The sequence below is a fragment of the Myodes glareolus genome, chromosome 21, assembly GCF_982192425.1.
Source record: "Myodes glareolus chromosome 21, mMyoGla1.1, whole genome shotgun sequence".
In the NCBI taxonomy this organism is placed as follows: Eukaryota; Metazoa; Chordata; class Mammalia; order Rodentia; family Cricetidae; genus Myodes; species Myodes glareolus.
The window spans coordinates 59,944,974-59,964,325 of NC_142046.1; the positions used below are offsets into that span (position 1 = coordinate 59,944,974).

Consider the following 19,352-nt stretch of genomic DNA (forward strand, 5'->3'; position numbering starts at 1 on the left):
ATGACCGGGGCTCTGACTAAGCTGGAAATGGAGTACAAGGGTACTTCCAGGAAGCGATCTTTGTGCTGAGTTGAAAGCAATGCATGGCTTGGATTTTCAGAGCTGGCATTTCAACAGCCTTACTTCAACTTTTATAAAGGCAGAGCAGACCACATATCAGTGTCTGAGTTTCTACAGGGACCCCCAACATGGCCTTATTTACTCAAGAATAATGCCAAGGATAGGTGCTAAGTTTAGAATATAAACAAGAATCCCTTTGCCAGTGGTTTGAGTGTGGTGTACCGTATCTATTGGCTGAGCAATATGTAACCTGTTGGCCCAGTATCTTAATGTAAAGAAGCACACAGCCTTAGAAGTGCAGAATATACTTCAACACAGAAGGCTGAGAACTTCTATGGTACGACTTTGGGCATAGTCATCTCACCCCAACTGAAGCTGTAGATAATAAACACAATGGATACTAATTAAAATGTGTAGACTGAAGGACTTCAAACCCTCAAATGCAAAAAGCATCCCATAGGTGTCCTTGTTAGGATTCACGTGGCACACCTTTGATTCCAGAACACATCATTCCCCACACATAATAGGATGCAGAAGTCCTGTAAGGACCTAAGATTCTCAAGCACCAAGATGGCTCCAGGAAAACAAAAGTTGACCCCGCAGGCATTGGTTTTCCAAGATGTTTCCAGGACCAGAGTACATTTAGTCCTGATGCAAAGCATTGAAACAACCTGAGAAATGACAGCCCTCTTTAGCTTAGACACTAAAGACATTTTTTTTTCTGAAATATGACAAATGTTAAACTTAATAAAAGTAAACAACCATTATGGAAAATTCAACCTCTATATTTTTATTAGAGTTTAAATGAAATATTTAAATATATGTGGGATATTAGTGGCTGTTAAAATATATTACATCTAACAAGACCTTCAGCATTATTTTATCTGTATAAGAAAACATCACAAGAATATGCTGTCACCCCTTTTTACTCTCAAAGCATGAAAACATATATAAAATATAGGAAACGCCGATACATGGCAGCAGCTGCTCACTGTTGTTGGGATTATTCTCCCAGCAGGGACGGACATGAGAGTTTGAATAATATGTTTGTAACATCCACACACTTACAACTGAGCTAAACATTAATGTTTATATCAAGCCAAAATAAGATTTTAAGAAGTACCTAAACTTTTCATAATCTTAATACTATAAAGTTATTTTCTATATTTAAAAATTGACATATTTACAAACTGCAACTTAGCACTTTTAATTTTTATAATAACTGCTGGAAATGTTCAACGATCATAACCTTATCAACAGCTAACAATATTTTCTAAATGTAAAAACTCTAAGCTGCCATTATTCCCAAGCGGCAGCTTCCATTCCAGTAAAACGCAGGATACAGGCAGGAGAGACCTTGCCTTCTAGACAAGACAGACCTCAGGTTTATGTATCTTGACGTACAGCCAGTCTTTCAGGAATAATTCCCCCTGAAATGCCTGGTCCAGCAGTTTCCCTTCTGCTGAGCATTTTACTAATCTCTGACCCATTTGATGCAGGGTCTCTGGGAGGATTTGTAGCAGAAGCAATGCTTTGGAGTCTTATCATTGGAGAACGGATTTTAGGCGCTATCCATGATTTATAGATTACCACACTGAAAAGTGGTGTCCCCACTACAGCATTTCTTTCCCTGGAGCCCGACGGCCTCCAGGTTCTGTGATCATTTCCCATGCATCCATCTTCCCCGTCTCCACATACTGCCCTTTGGTCTTCTGGTATACGAACCACCATCCTCTTCCATAGCCCATCGGTCTATCCTGTCTGCCACCTCGATTGCCTTTCCAAACCCAAACAATAAACAAAACAAACAAAAACCCTTGATTTTCACTAACATCCAGCCTGCCCTGCTCCTATTAACATCAGGTTGAGAGCATGTGTTAGCGCTCTATCTGAGTTTTGTGTTATTACCGTCCCCTCTCTGTCCTTCTAAGCCTACGCAATCCTACACACGCACCATGTGTACTTATTCTCCAAACAAACTCATTCTTAAAAAAAACTCTCGGGACTTTTCCCTTCTCTCTTTGTCCATGTTGCTAACTCCCAATCAGACTCGGAGGCCATCCGGAAATTCACTCTCATCTTGTTGGCTCCCCAGTACTCCTTCTGCCCACAGAACAAGACGCTTTTCCTTTCTCTTTCGCTGTTTGACCATGCTCATCCACGATGCCCTGGCGACACCTCACCTGCACCAAGCTGTTTTCTTGCTGCTCTCTCCAAGAGACCCTTTGTGCCTTGAGGTAGAAACCGTCAACCTGATCATTGTGTCTAACAGAAACCCCAGCAAGCATGGAGTGAGAGCTCCCTAAATGAAGTAAAAACCAACGATTTAAAAAGAGAAACACAAATTAAAGTGTGCAGAAATACCATTTCTCATCTCTCAGGCTAGTTTTGAGGAACACTCCTTAGAAGAACATTTCAGGAGCCCTCAAGTGATAATGATGGAAAAACTGAAAAGCATAATGCATTCAAGGAATTTGGGAATCGTGGAGAAATTTATAGACATGTATTTGTTGGTTCAACAGTTCCCTTTCAAAGGCACACTGGGAAAAGTGCAAAAGTGGTGGCACTGGGGCTTTTATTGCACATTGTTCACAATCCCAAGCATCACAAGAAGTTCAAACCATCACTGGACATCCTGCTGCCCTGAACTGTGGAACACACCAGAGAGTGACGAGGAAGAGGAAATGGCTCTCCGTATGTCATGCTACAGAGCATTCCACTGCGCCATGCTGCAAAGCACCCCACTATAGCAGGCTGCAGAGCGCCCCACTGCATCATGCTGCAGAGAATTCTGCAGAGTGAAAAGATGATGCATGGTGTCATATTTTAATTGTAAAAGGCCAGCAAAGTGGGGCAATGAAATATATACATGTCTTCTTATCTTAAAAAGTAATGAAAGAATAAACCCAAACTTGGAGAAATGGCTCTGTAATTAAGACCTAGTACTGCTCTTACAGAGAACCCAAGTTACATCCCAGTGCCCACCTTGGCGGTTCACAACTGCCTGATCTCCCACCCTGAGGGTGCCACAACTCTCACCCCACAGACCCTTCACTCTCGTGTACAACCATGCACTCGGGTATGCATACGCACACAGAATTAAAATTTTTGAAATTAAAACTAAACTTATTAAAATTTCTATTTTCGTAATTGACTCAGAAATTACAAATGGACAGAGAAGTGCACAAACTCTCTTGCTAACTGCCTTAAATTCTGAAAGAGAGCATACAATCTTGTCCTAAAGGTTTTAGGATTTGAGTTGGGAGCCGATCACTATGTGGGATATGGGACCAACAACTCCTCAGGGTACTAGAGGACTCTAGGTTCCCCAAAGGGGCAGCAAAACAGGCACCGCAGGCACAAGGGCCAGGTTGTCAAACTTTGGATCAAATCAACTACATCACTAGTAAGGCTTGGGGTCAGTTATTTAATGTCAGGAGTGCTAGGAATAAAGTTCCCGTCTATACTACAAAGCCTTGTTGCAAAGGTGAAGCAATATAAAACATTCAATACAGAACCTGGTGGGATAAACACCAGTCGACGTATGATTGCTATTTGCAGCCAAGCAATGTGCACTGTTGTGTAGCTGAAGTAGAGTATTGAAGCACAATACTGCTTCCGGTGCAAAACCACGGAGCAACTGGTATGGTAGTTTAGACTCATCCTTGTGTTTACTGTAAAAGTTCATAGCATTATACTGATGATGCAAAAAATAATAAAATGTTGTGAAAATGTTTCTGTGTGTGTGTACGTGTGTGTGTGTGTGTGTGTGTGTGTGTGTGTGTGTGTCTGCCTGCCTGTTTGTACACTTGTCTGCCTAGTTCTGGATTTAGTTACTTCTTACATGGAGAATCCCTAAGGTCTTATTTACAAGTCAAACTTTAGCAGAAGGTTCAGTTTCCAGCAGCTCCCTCTCCTTCATTTCCTTCCCCATCTTCCTTTTGCACACCCTAACCTTTGGAACCCCAAGATCGTAGGGGGAATCACAGCTAGAATTTCTTTCCTTTGGTACCACGCATATGTATGAAAGTGCACAGAGGCAAAACCCACTTCATCAGCACGCAACACTCTAGTGCCAGCCCCACACATCTAAAACTGTACCAGTTGTGCAAAACGCTTTTGAGGGGGCTGTGTTTAAAACTTGGCAATACTCTGCAAAATTGTCAAGGAAATATGAAGTGCTATCTAGTCACCAAGCATTAGGAGCAGTGACAAGCAGAGGCAGCCGCACAGCAAGGTCTCACAACTGCAAGGAGTTGTATCTGCTATATTCCTGGTCCTCTTGAATGATGCTAACCCACTCTTGTCAAATTGTGTGAATACAAAATTGTGCCAGTGTAGGCAACCATCTCCCGCATCCAACAGTACTCGGTTGTCTGCAGCCATTGGCTCAGCTCTTTAAGTCTCCATTTGCCCTGTTTATATTTCTGTCGTCCTCAGTAGGACCTCAAGCTCTGGACAGAGCCATCTGGATCACATCTTTAATCTACTGACCTCACCATCCTCAGCCGCTGAGTGACTCTCACTGTGTGTCCCTGAGGAACCGAGGAGAGATTTGTCCCCTCTCCCAGGGGGCACTTGTGAACCAGTCCCACTTCCAAAGGAGTAAAGAGAAGGAGGAGGAAAAGGGAGAACACAACAGGTTAAGTCTGAAAGTGTTGTCTTTGGATGGGACCACGTGGTCTCCTCGTCCTTTGGAATAAACATGAGTCCACAGAACTTCACGAGGTCAGAGTGGTCAGACAGGATAGTGGCTATTTCAGATAAGCAGTAGATAGATGTCAAATTCCAGTTCAGACACTGAGCACAGTGACCATGGTGAATAACACAATGGATTTGTACTCTATCACTAGCCGATCAACCCACAAATACAAAAGCTGCTGTGTAGACTCAAAATAGTGTAAAGTAACTGCCACTTCAGGATTTCTGGATTTAAAATTGTTCAGCTTTTTTGTTTGTTTGTTATTGCTTCTGCTTTGAGGCTGGGGTTTGAGCTCCGCTGCCTTGGCCTCCTGAGTCCCACCACACCCAGCCTGGCACTTGGTTGCTTTTCTCATTAACAGGCCACTCAAATGACACGACTCTCCATCCTGTGCTGGGATGAACATTTTGAAAACTATACCTCCCTGAGTAGAAATACACATTAAAACTACATCCTGAGAATAAAGAGAACTTTTCATTTTGTTCTTAGCAGTACTAGGAACTGAACCCAGGACCTTGTGAGCATTCGCTCCCCGAGCCATATCCCTAGCTCAGAAAATGAACATTTCCGTCCTCTGTTTACTGCGGTGTTGCCTGCTGCAGTTGCCACCAGCCTCTTGCATGTGTTAGACTTCAGTAAATTAAAATTCAATCTTACTTCCACTTTTGTTCTTCTGACATACTGGCCATGGCTCTGTTGCTCAGACAGCTACTGGCAGGGGGTGGGACCTGTATTCGCCAATTTAAAACGCAGCATCCCACCAGGTCTGACTGTCAGTCCTGCAATGGAGAAGTCACTCTGTGTTGGTTGTGAGTTGTTATTGTTTGTCTTGTTATGATGAAGACCAATTTCTCTTTTAAAAAAAAAAAAAACCTGGGGTAATGTTTACAAGATAGACATTTGAAAAACTTTACTAACAGGATAAAATACAGTACTACCTAAAGTTGAAACTTCATATCCGATGTCTTTTAAGAATTCCTTCAAGTTTGATCATTTTGGAACATCCCACACTGAAGCATTTTCCTGTTAATGTGTAGAATGACGACTCAAAGCCTCAAGTCTTACTAATTACCGCTTCCCTAATTCACATGAGGAACAGGTCATTTTGGGGGTGAGCCCTGCTTCCATTATCTGTGACCACACGACCCTCTGACAGATGTCCCGGTTTGGAAGCACACAGCAGAGCTCTGGGTATCTGTTTCCCTTACATCTGCTCCCAAACAGCTTAGGCAGATTAATGCTTAGAGTGTGCCCTGCTCAGCAGACTCTCAAGTAATCAGCAACTCCCATTGTCCTCAGAAGGATCATTTCTGAAAAAAAAATTTTTTTTGCTTTCATATTTTTCTACATTACTTTCTTGCTGCTAAATTCTCAGTAAGTAAATGTGTTTGTATCAACTTGTAGATGGAGAAATCACTCTGGCTCGTAACGAGAGATCCTCTCAAGCCTCTGTTATGAAGCCTGGTTTCCTGGATTTTCCTGGTCACTGATCTAATTCAGCTGAGCTCACAGCTATGGTGGGAATTATTTTTTTTAAAGAAAACAACTTTAGATTGTGTCAGAAGTAGTAAATGTGTAAAAATAGAATTGAGAATCAAAATTAAAAGTCGAAACCTTCATTTTATATACAAAATGATTGAAACATAATATTTTAATGCTAATATAATTATAAAGTCTGTTCAGAAGATTGGGAGAGACCATGTAATAATAAAACAAAATTAAGATGGGCTAAGATGTCCCTTCTGTCTAATATGCGACACTGGCTAGCAGACAATGTCTGTGGGGAAGCAATGGCCGATTTCTCACCACGCCCTGGTGCTGGGGAAGAGAAGCACTCCCTGTGTCCCACATGGTTCTTCTAATGAGAAATTCACTCTGGTACAAAGTTTCTGCCATAAAACAAAAGTTTCTCCACATACACCAAAAGCCTACACCCACTGGCCTTTCAACCCTTGCTCATTTCATTGGACAAAAATGCCCTGGTTTCGATTCTTTAGACTACAGCTTCTCAGGTGATCAGAACTGGGAGTCTTTGAACACGTTGGTATAATGCAAATTCTTTATTTTGCAGGGGAGTAAACTGTCTCTCACCTGGCTTAGCTGATTTGTCTTAAGTCATTTACACGCTTGGAAGTTCCAGAATTAAGACCTAACAGCCTTCTGTATCCATGCTTGACATATACTCTATAACATACATGCAAACAGAAGTGTACGGCTCCAATAATATATTCACACACTCCAAGGTGGTGTTTTTATTCCATTATGAATCTGGTGTAATTTTATTACAATTCACCACCTACACTGAAAATCTGAGGGACTTTCACAGGCCAATGGCAAGATTCACTTTGCGAAAGTTTAAAGATGACCATATATGTGCACAGGTGTGGTCATCCTTTTCTGTTCAACTGGAACCCTCACTTCAGAGCAATGAAAAAGCACAGAGGAGACACATTCCCAGCATGAGAAACACGGGGGCTATGGACTCGTGCAAGGGAGATGCCTAAATATTGTTTGTAAAGGAAGTACAACTAAGCTTGATCCAGCCCAGGGCCCCCACACTCCTCACTTTCTCTATCAGTCACTTTTGTTTTATGGGAAAGATATAACGTCTGGTCACACAGGACAATAAAATGGGATGTACAAAGTCTTGCACCTTCTGCTCCAATCTAACACTCCAAACTAAAGATCGCCACATGACAAACACCGGCTCCTAGAAGTGTGTCACTGGCTGAGACAGCAAACAGTGCAATAGGCAATCATTACTGTTGAACACATTGAACTCTGGAAACATCTGCGCTAGTAACAGCATAGGCGGTCGGTCATAGAATAAGACAGATGAACTCAGCAGTTTTGACTCTATGCACTAGATCTACAAAATGACTAGGATATCACAGTTCAGGTTATCACATCCATCATGGATCCACGGGAGGCCCATAGAGCTCTATCCCTCCCCAGTGAGCTACTGTCTACTGATGGGGTCTGAAGGAGGAACAGTCACATCTTCAGTTGTGCAGCCACTGAGGAGCCCCCCCAGGCTTCATAGGATAGATGAAAATTCAGTCGCACAGACGGTCCTGGCAAAATTCCATGGGCATAAAGAATTTAATGCTTGAATTATAGGCAGGAAGGGATTTGATCAGGGATGAGAGAGACTTGACAAGGTATGAGAATGCACCTTATACACATATGAAATTGTCAAATAACAAATTCAATAAAAGTTAAACTATAGACAGGTAAATGTCAGTTGTACCTGCCCACATCTTTCTGAGAGTCTCTGTGAATCCCGGCACCTTACATCTTGTCCTAACACCACGTGGAGAACGGCCTACACTGGGCCCTGCCCTTCTGCCCTTGACCTACTCTCTCTTGGCAGAGATCAGGTTTCAGGTTTATGTGACCAAAATTTACATTTGGTCTCAGAAATCTCACCTTATTCCACTCTCATTTCTGTGGGGTACTGCCCACTTGTAGATCACAGATAGCTGCTTTGTCGACTACCTTCTACCAGCATGAATAAATCCATCCACGATCCACAAGTAAGGCAGTCACAGTTTGCAATTCTAGTCAGAAGACCATTAAGAACCACTGCAGCAATAAATAAAAAATATTCTCTGGAATGGATAATGCCCTATGGTCTATATAGTTTATGTGGCAGTACTAGATTCCTGGTCTTATAACCCTTAAGCTGAACAAAAAGAAACTCCCTGCTAGACTCTCACAAAAAAAAAAATAGGGCAATGCTGACTCTTATGTTAGAAATCTGGAAACATATGAAGTTAAAGACATGCGAGGAACTTGTCCTCTACTGAGAATAAAATGGTTATTCATATATCAGTATATGAAGCCCAAATACCTAATGAGAATGAGGGAAAATATATAATGAATTTTCATTAGTTTTAATGAAATTAGTTTTAATAAGTATAAACATGGAAGCATTGAAAGAAGAGTAGAGGAAGCGAATTCTGGGTAGCAGGAGTTACATGAAAAACTTAGCTATGGGGCTCTATCTCTATCATCCTACCTATTACAAGGTGCTGCAGTCTGAGGTCCACACTGAAAAATAAAGATGCAGAGCCAGACAGGTGTGTATCATCGAGATCTTTTGTTATATTAGAGCATCTCCTAGTCCATTCCCTACACAGCAGGTTTTCAAAGAAACAAACGTGGTACCATTAAACAAAGTGGAAGCCAAGAAGACAGACTCACCACTCTGATCAAGAAACTTCACTTTTATGTGCTATATATACTATGGAATAATCCTTCTGTACACTGTGAAAATGTGCTGTTCTCATGGTTAAGTTAGATTTTGGGGGCAGAGAGAATGCTGGCAAAAAAGGCGGAGTCCGAGGAGTTGCCAGAGACACACAGGAAACAGGAGGTGCAAGATGAAAGAGAGGTAACACCATGTGGCGGAATGTAGATTGTAGGAGAAGGATCTGTTTGTTTGTCCCTGCTTAGCCCTGAAATAACCACAGAGAAACTGTACTAAATTAAATCACTGCTTGGCCCATTAGCTCTAACTTCTTATTAGCTAACTCTTACATCTTAATTTAACCCATTTTTTATTAATCTGTGTCTTGCACATGGCAGTGGCTTACTGGGTAAAATTCTCAACATCTGTCTCTGGCGGATCCATGGTGTCCCTCTCTGGCTCTGCCCTTCTTTCTCCCAGCATTCAGTTCTATCTTCCCTACCTACCTAAGTTCTGCCCTATCAACAGGCCAAAGCAGTTTCTTCAAGAAAAGCCACACACAGACTGACCTCCCATATCAGTAGATTAATAGAAATGGGTTAATTTAAGTTATAAGAGATAGTAATAAGCCTGAGTTATTGTTCAAGCATTTGTAACTAATAAGACTTGATCTGGTTATTTGGGAGTGACTGCTGCGGCACAGGGAAACTCTACCTTCAGTTATATATTGGAGATGCACTTCAAAACATTTTTATAGAGTTCCAGTTCATTTATTTTTATTTTTTGAGACAGGCTTTCTCTGAGTATTCCTGACTGTCCTGGAACTTGCTATGTATATCAGGCTGACCTCAAACACAGAGATCTGCCTGTCTCAGTCTCCCAAGTGCTGGGATTAAAGGTGTGCACCACCATAGCCTGACTAGAGTTTTCATTCTTAAAGTGGAGCAGGGAGGTGATAATCTTCCTGTGGATGATGAGGAATTGCTACTTAGAAACCTGTATCATGGTCCAAGGCACCAGATAAAACTGAAGCTTATGAGGTCAGCAGTCAGTCACAGACATGCTCACCCAGTGAAGGTCTGTGCATCTGGAACTTGCCAGGATACTGAGAGTAAAGAAAACAGATTTCTGACTGTCTTCCTTTCTCTAGATCTGGACTCCATCATTCTTCGGTTGCACTATACCCAAAGAGCCACATCACGTGGATGGCAGCAAGTGCTCATCCTACTTCTGCCCAAGGATTGCTGACCATAGGCACAGACAGCACCCCAAGGTAAGCGAATTCTAATTTCCTTTGCTGTCATGGAAGAAGTGAATCAGGTTAAGGCAAAGGTCCAGCATAGTGGCTTTATCCACATGGTCTCTAAACTCAGGCCTGCTTTCACTTTGCCCCTTGGCCTAAGTATAGCACCCCCTCCTGTTTTCATTATTAGTCCCAATAGTTCTTTCTGGGCTCACGTCTTCTATGACCTTAGAAATGCAGTAATCCCCCTCTGTCCTTTAGAAATGTGTGCCAGTGGGTGTCTCAAACTAGGCATGGTCCTGACCCCAATATACAAGCTCTGTCAAACAACAGCAGACATCCACAAAGCTACTTTGGGGCAATTAGTACATCCAATTTGGATATTCCGAACAGTTGGAATATTCATGGGCTACTCTGGCTGGAAAGCATAGGTGGAGTCACAACAGAGCAGACTCCTTGGGAACACCAAAATCTGTAGAATGAAGTCCTCAGTGAAACTGAAGAGCTAGGTGCTGTTGGCATCAAGCCAAAGGATTTGGGTCACAGTCATAGGAAGGAGAAATCCACAAAGAGAAAAACTGGAATTTTCCTTCGGATTGAACAATCAGAAATTGCATCTAACGTTTTTCTGTGCACTTTCAGTCAGAAAGAGAGCAGAGTTGAGGGATGTCAGAGATAATTCAGAGGAGGAGTTGTATGACGCCATTCATTTAGATCTAGAAGCTCATTAGACAAAGAGAGAAGGAGGCAAGGAAACAAAGAGAGGGAATATTGAGGACCCAAACCATAGGCTGTAGGGAAGGTCAAGTCTTGAAAAGGAAGGTTAATACCTAGAAACAAGGAGACAACATCCTTCCTTGGCCAAAAGAGAGACTTCAGAGGTGGCCCTGAGAGATGTACAGCCATGGGTAAGCACACATGACGGGAATAGAAACCAGTCCTTAACACGGAAGAGTCCTAAGGCCGACAGTTTCAGTAGGGATGGAGAGACCATCATCAGTGAGATGCTGTGGGGGAGAGATGCTGTGAAACAACTCCACTTGAAAGAAAAACAAGAAGATCTTTATATTTTCTACTTAATTGAACCGGAATTTCTTGTCCTCAGGCCTCTGCTTACTTTAGGAATATTCTAATACACTCTTGACTGCTGCCTGACAGTTATTATGCCCAGACAACAGCCTTTCATTTTTCGCTCTTAATTTATTCCTTATACACAGGATGTCTTTCCAGTTCATAACAAATTTAGTGAGATGAATTAGCTCCTCAAAATTCAGATCCTGTTGGAACCTTGGTTGAAACCATATTGGGAAATAGTATGCATTGCAATTCAGCCAAGAGATTATCCTGAGTTTGGGGTGACTTTGACCTATGACACCAACTGACCTTATAAGAATGGGAGGGAAAGCATGGAGACAATGTGAGTCCACGTGAAGACATGGAGCTATGGAACCCACAAGCCAAGGAATGCCAAGAGGCGCCAGACCTAAAAGACACAAAGAAGGATTCTCTCTTCTTCAGAAGGGTATAGGAACTGAACTCAGTACCTCACACGTCCCAGGCAATCAGCAATCAACTCTACCACTGAGCTACACTCCAGACCCTCACTTAACATCTTGGTTTCTGATAATACTGCAAATCCTTATGAAATACCATTAAGCTCAATTTTCCTGCCTCTCCCCTGCTTATTTGGGATGTAGGGACGTAAACAGCTAATCAGTCCTTTGTGCTAACTTCCCTGTTAAAAGCAGATTGCTTTCCTTCAAGCACACTAAAATTCAAGAGGACACCCACATTAGATCACCTCACAAAATATTGTTTACTTCACGTTTGGTGAATGAGTGGCTGGTCACAGTCCCAGCCTTTGGGGTCATGGATCTGGGTGTCAGGCAAAGACACTAATCCTTGGGTTGCATCTTCGAAACATTCAGCAACATGTCTGAGTACTAAGGAGCAAACCATTTAACCTGTAAGGGAATAACTGTTCACAGGGCTAATATCTTCCTTAACAAGACCCAATAAACTAAATGGAAAACATCTCTTCGTTTAAAGAAAAAAGGCCCAAATTATGTGCTGGTGTGTCTAAGACCCCCCCACCTCCATCAGTAGGGCCTCACAAACCTCATCTCTACAGAGAAGGATAACACCACGGTCCCCCTAAATCAGCCTTGAGTCCAATAAGGGAACTGCAATCACTGTGTTCACTCCCTTACCCTGCCAAAAAGACCATCAATTTGTCCTAATTCGGCAGTGGTGGCCTCCAGAAAGATACAATAGTGTCTTTGTTCATCACGCTCAAGATGGACAATATGGGGAAGACCACATATTATTTTGTTCCATCATTGAAACCTCTAGGATACTACAAGTTTAGAAGTTGAATGCTCTGATAACAGCTCATCTACACCATGCAATATTACTCAGAGACCTCGTCACCCCAGCCCTGCTTTGGGATGCCAGATACCTGCCAAGCAACAACAGCCAAGACCTCCTCTACCATACACCTCAACACCATGTCCTCCTAAGTGTGCTAGCTGGGTACAGACTTTCCTTGGCTCTGGAGCCCCTTCTCTCATTTCTCATCACTCCCGTCAATGCCACTGTACCCCATTGCACCCCCACTGTAGTAAAAATTCCGTAAAATGCCTCTTGAGCTGCTCGACAGATAAAAGTGGTAGGCTTCTGAGGAGCCAATATTAGAAGCTCAAGGTGTGCTAAATACCAGGTGTTAATTGCAAAGACAACAAGTGTGCTCAAAGGGAGGGAAAGGAAACCAAAGGGTCTGAGGGCAAAATTAAACAGAATAAGCACTTGCAAACTTCGGAGCCAATAAAACCGTCAAGAGAGCTTTTCAAATTCTATTACCAGGAGTGCTAATTAAACCTATTTTTCCTAAATCACCACTGCTAGAGAACAGCATTTCCCCGCGACCATGTGCCTCTGCACTGCAGGCCCGACCTACACGAGGTCTCCCTGCACAATCTGACTGCTCTCGGCTCGTAGGTTAAATTGGTTCCCTGGGCTAATCCAAATTCTAGTTATAAACATTTACATCCCCTACCCCAGGCTGACTTACAGACTAAGAGGAAGAGTCCACAACCCGGCACCTCAATTGTAATTTCAAAGGTTCGGGAAAATACTTCATCTTGGGTTTTCAAAACACGTGAAAACATTTTACCTGAAGCCCAAAGTAGCTTTGCTGAAGTGAACGCCACTGCATATGTCGCTAGGCTGGAATTCACACTCCCGGCTTATGCTGGGCCCTGATGATGGTTTCAGTTCGTCAGACTTTTGAACTTTTGAAACTTTAAACAATGGCTTTACCATTCTATGACAAACGGTAGTGCCAGGAGTTTTCTCCCAGGGGCGGGAGGAATCAGCTGTTTTTAATTTTATAATCACGTAGTTAGTTAAAATAGGCTGTAAACCACATTCCACTCTTCTCAAAGGCACCTCTAACTGGTGACTTGAAATATTTCTAACTGCAAATTGCAGCATCCTGTTTTCTAATTAAAACCTTTAAGACGGTAAGTTTAAGTAAAAAGAAAAAAAAATCTGTGATGTGATATTCTTCAGAAATTCATTAAAAATCGGGTTTCAAAACTTGTTACAGGTAGAAGGTGAACGACAACTTACTTCCTGGTTTGCAGTCACACACCCGCCCCCCACACACAGGAGGCCAGGAAGCTGAAAGTCAGCTGGGTTTAGATGTCAGGGAGGAGGCAGGAGGACGTGGCAGCAGCGGAGTGTGGGGGGCGTGGGAATAAGGGGGCCGCCACTCACCCGTCGGGAGCTCGGGCTGGATGCGCCGCCACCGCAGGGTCCTCTCGCCCAGCACCACGTCACAGCTTTCCCTCCGGATCTCGAAGATGCCCCGAAGCAGAACCCTCTCAGCCACCGACTCTGGGAGCTGCGGGGACATGAACGGCGTCCCCTCCTCCAGGGCGCCCACCCGGCTCCCGCGCTTCCCCCGGAACATGGCGCGCAGGGCGCTGGGCGAAACTGGGGACCCCCAGGAAGCCTTTTGGGAAGAAGAGTGTCCACAGCGGCTGGGCCGCGTCCCGCGCTGCCCGGGCAACCGTGCAGGGAGCCCGAGGGAGGCGGGGCTGGAGGGCGGGGCCGCTGGAGTTTCCCCTGCTCTGGGCTTCCAGTGCGCTCCCTGGACCTTAGCTGCCCAGTAGACATTCCTGGGCTGTGAGCATTCCCCAAATTGGCTTGGTAGGTATCGCCTGGTCCTTGTTAAATAGAGTGCAGGATCCAAATTGGCTTGGTAGGCATCACCTGCTTCTTTGTTAAGTAGAGGGCAAGTTCTTTAGGCCTAGTTTAGTCCTAGCGCTGAGGAGGCAGAGGCAGGACAGCTTCTAAGTTTCAGGCTTGCCAGTTACATAGTAAAACTGTCAAAAAAAAAAGAAAGAAAAATAAGGAGAGAGAGAGAGAGAGAGAGAGAGAGAGAGAGAGAGAGAGAGAGAGAGAGAGAGAGAGAGAGAGAGAATCTGTATCACTAAGAATCTATTTATTGGGTACTGAAGAAGTCGCTGGCCACGAGACACAAAAGAGTTTCCACGTGGAAGGCTCTGTCCACCTTACCAGGGGTCTCCTCTGAGATAGCTGAGCTGCGTTACCTCTATAACTATGTCTGTGCCCCTGCCTAGGAGTATCCACAAACTCCTAATTTGCTCAGACAAACGTGCATCTTACAAAGTTACTATTAAGGGCAAGCACACCCCTGGTGTAGTGTAGCTATTCAGAGCCTTTCCGCAGATGCCCCTCTTCAGCCTTGACTGTGCCTGCATCTGACACTGCTTTTGCCATCTTTGAGAGACCGCAAAGAGCAGGGCTTGTTCGGTGAAACACGGCCACTGTTCAGCAATGAGGCCTCAGTGTTCACCTTTAGCTTCCTTCTGACATTAGGGTTCGGGTCTCCGCTGTGACTGCATGTTTACCTGGGGGTGTTTTGCTGTTTAATTCAGTTGTCCTGACAACTTTTGAAGACGATTAAATTGCTATCTTCAGGGATGGCATTCAGATTTCAGACACAGTTCCACATGTAAATCCAGTATTTGGTCAGGACTGAGAATCGCAACCAGAAACTGAGAGTGAACTAGACGCTAAAGAGGGATTTGCAAGATCTTCAAACTGCTATGGTGTAGGGGAAGTTAGGTGCTGAAGGAGGATTTAAAGCCAGGGTCTCCTAAAGATTCCATTCAACCCAAGAAAGCCAATCCACACTCTGTTCTGGTCAGAGTTGGTCAGAAGACCTAGTTGTAGGAGTGTTGGGACCATTTGGAGCCCGGGCCTCCAGCTGCTCTTCCCTGCTAGAGATCTTTACTTTCCTTCTGATTTGAGTTACTGAAAGCTGTGTCAAAGTTGTTTACCAGCTCTGCTTCACGAGCACGTGTTACCTTGGCCTTGAGGATCAGAGGATAAGGTTTTCACCTGTTGGTCCACCTGACTGTTGGGTATATAAGCCTCCATGGTGCTACTGAATAGAGGGCTTCTTACCATTGACTAGGGGTCCGTGTCTCTGTCTCTCTGCCTTTGTGTGTTTCTGTGTGTTTCAACCTCCAGCCCCTTGCCCGAAGCTCGGAAGCTCGCTAACTGTATGGTAGCGCATAGAGCACAGACAGGCGTTGTGCGCTGCACAGGAGGGTTTCTCTGGTCTCAAGGCTCAAACCATTTGCTGTTGCCAAATCTTTTCCAAACATAATCTCCAATATGCCAGGTCTGCAGGGACTTAGGTCCCTCAGTATGCCCCAGCCTTGCAACTGTCACCCACATTCAGAGGGTCTAGTTTGGTCCTATGCTGGTTCAGTCCCTGTCCAGATGGAGTTGGTGAGTTCCCATTAGCTCAGGTAAGCTGTTTCAGTGGTTGTACCCATCATGGTCTTGATCTCTTACTCATATTCTCACTCCTCCCACTCTTCAATTGGACTTTGGGAGCTCAGGCCAGTGCTCTGCTGCGGGTCTCTGCCTCTGTTTCCATCAGCTGCTGGATGAAGGTTTTATGGTGACCTTTAAGATATTCACCAACCTGAATACAGGGGAAGGCCAGTTTGGGCACTATCTCCTCTTTTTCTTAGGGTCTTAGCTGGGGTCATCCTTGTGGATTCCTAGGAATTTCTCTAGTGCCAGGTTTCTTGCTAGCCCCATAATAGTTCCTTCAATCAAAATCTCTTTCCTTGCTCTCCCTCTCTGTCCTTCCCCCAACTGGATTATCCCATTCCCTCAAGTCTGTTTGGTGTTCTGTAAGCTTCTTGTACCTTCATAAGGCTATCCTTCTTTAGATTGGCAAGGTTTTCTTTTGTCATTTTGTTGAGTATATTTTCTGTGCCTTTGATCTGGAGTTCTTCTATTCCTGTTATTCTTAGATTTGGCCTTTTCATGGTGTCCCAGATTTCCTGGATGTTAAGAATTTGTTGGATTTAATGTTTTCTTTGACTGATAAATCTATTTCCTCCATGGTATCTTCAACATCTGAGATTCTCTCTTCCATCTCTTGTATTCTGTTGGTTATGCTTGCCTCCGTAGTTCCTGTTCATTTACCCAGAATTCCCTCGGCTTGTGTTTTCTTTATTGCCTCTATTTCAATCCTTGAGTCTTGAACTGTTCGAACTGTTTACTTCACCTGTTTGATTGTTTTTTTCTTGGTTTTCTTTGATTTCTTTCATTTTTTGTTTGTCTTTTCCTTCATTTCTTTAAGGGAATTTTTCATTTCTTCTTTAAAGGTTTTCATCATCCTCATAAAGTTACATTTAAAATTGTTTTTTTCTGCTTCTTCTGGGTTAGGATGATCAAGTCTTCCTGTTGTGTGACCACTAGGTTCTGGTGTTGCCATGTTGCTTTTTAGGTTGTTGAATGAGTTTTTGCCTTGTCGCCTACCCATCTCTTTCTCCATTGGTGCCAGCAGTGTATCTGCCTCTCGGTCCAATCCTTGCAGTGGCTGTCTGTGACTTTGGGAACTGTTCTGGTCTACTCTGTGCTGTGTTGTCTTTGTCTCTGGAAGCCACTGAGGTCTCTCTTGGCCCACTCTCTTGATCCACTCTTTGCATTCACAGCCTGTGCTTCAGTGTTTCTCTCTTGGTCCCCTCTGTGCAACTGCAGCCTGTGCTTCAGGGCTCCTCTGAGGTCACAGGGGACAGGAGGGTTTGGGGGTGGAGAGGAACTGGTAGCTTACAGGGTCCTATCAATGGGACAGGGGTTTTGGAGCAGGCTACTTCCGCACTTACCTTTCTATCCTTTGCCTCCCACTCAAATCCTGTGCACTTCACCCTTATGACTCACGCCTGTCCTCTGACCTCATGTGTGTGCCGTAGCATGCACAGGGACAAAAGCCACAGAAATTGGGACATGACAGGCCCCACCGTAACTCCAGGCCTCCAGCAAAGGAGTGGAGGAAGGGGAGGGGTCAAAAGTCAGGATTTTCTTTGACCATATAATGAATTCAAGATCAGCATGGGTACATGCAGTTCTGTCTAAATCCAAAAGAAAATCTAGGTGTCAGGGAACCTCCTATTTTTCTCGGGTACTTATTCCGTGACCCTTCCAGCTCCTAGAGCTATGTTGTGCTTCTGGGCTCTGCCCTTTCTTTCATCTTCCAAGCCAGCAGTTTCACAATCTTTCTCTTTTCATTCATGGATTTCTTTCCTTTGCCTGACTTGGAACCTACTCTGTCCCTCTTAAAAGGAAGGGTGTGATCCCATGAGAATCGCCTAGGTAATCCTTAGCTCAATGACATCCACAAAGTCACTTTTGATGTACAAAAACAATGTATTCAGCAGGCTCTGGGGATGGAGATCCACACAGCTGTAGACTGTTGTTAATCTACCGTATTCTCTATTTGTCTTTAAAGAAGTTACTGTTACCTGTTATACACCGTCGTATATTTACTTCTTTATGCGTTGTCTCGTTTCCTCACTCACTATCAGGGCTGCAGCATGAGCACTCAGTAGACATCACCGTGTTGCAGTGGGAAATGAGCTCCTTGATGGTGGAGCGATTCACTTGTTCAACCCCGAGTCCCCCAACGTTTAACATAGCTCCTAGTATACGGTATGTGCTCAGTGAATATCTGAAAGGGTTAATGAACTCCTTCAACTTCTGTAACAAGGGGTCTAAAGTATCAAAAACTTGTTTTCGTAGTTCCTGAAGATCAACTGTGTCGCCACGGATGGCATTGCCAATATTTGGCTGGCCCTTCTCACATCAATCAAGACTGTGCCCCTACAGACTTGTCCACAGGCCAATCTGATGGAAGCCTATCCTCACCTGACTTCCCTCACCTGAGATAATTCCGACTTGTTTCAAGATGAAACACACGTGCATACACATAGTCACACCCCCACACACAGACACACATATGTGCACAAATATGGACAGACACAACCAGACCCATGCACACACACAGACACACGTGTGCATACATACTGACAGACACACCCACATGTACACACACAGAGACATACATAAGTGCATATACATAGACACACACAGGGACACATATATGTGCATACACACAGACACACACACACACACACACATACACACACACTCCACTACCACCACAGATGGTGAAACCGGAGGAGGTGAGCAGAAATGAGATCACAGGGGTTACATAGGTCCTGTTTCCAATGTCCACTCTTAAAACATTATTACCCAATGAATTAAACTCACTCAATCCTTTGTCAGCAAAATTTTGAAAGTCACACATTTTGGAAGATTGAGGGACTGGCACAGAATTAACTGTTCACTGGCCAGGGTTCAGAGACATTGCAATTGGTCCCCACTAAAAAAAAAAAAAAGAAAAAAGAAAAAGAAAAAGAAAAAAACCCTTGTCCCCTGCCCCATTGTGGTGTCCCTGTTGGCAATGGAGTCATCTGTCTCCATCTGACACTTTGGGACACGGTCCAGACTTGTGCAGGCTGTTCCTGTGTCCTATGGTCCTGGAGTTTGCCTTGCTTCTCTTATAAGCTTGGGTATTTTGTTTTCAGAATATTCTAAAGGTCCTTCTGAAAATGTTATTACTAAGGTTTATGTCTTGTTTTGTTTTGTGTGTTTGTGAATGTGAGTCCAGGAGAGGGTGTTAGGTCCCCTGGAGCTGGAGTTGCCGGTGATGGGAGCCACTGGGCACGGCTGATGGGAAACACGCTGAGATCTCTGTAAGA

At 43.9% G+C, this 19,352-nt stretch overlaps 1 protein-coding gene across 1 annotated transcript in view; it reads right to left on the minus strand.

The window, feature by feature from the left end:
* Positions 1–14,271, minus strand: part of Cerkl (CERK like autophagy regulator) — a 92,816-nt gene extending 78,545 nt beyond the window's left edge. Inside the window, exon 1 of the mRNA XM_048426145.3 lies at positions 13,975–14,271. Coding sequence (XP_048282102.3) covers positions 13,975–14,170 — 196 coding nt within the window. The 5' untranslated portion in view covers positions 14,171–14,271. The remainder of the gene's footprint in view (positions 1–13,974) is intronic.
* Positions 14,272–19,352: the final 5,081 nt, after the last annotated feature.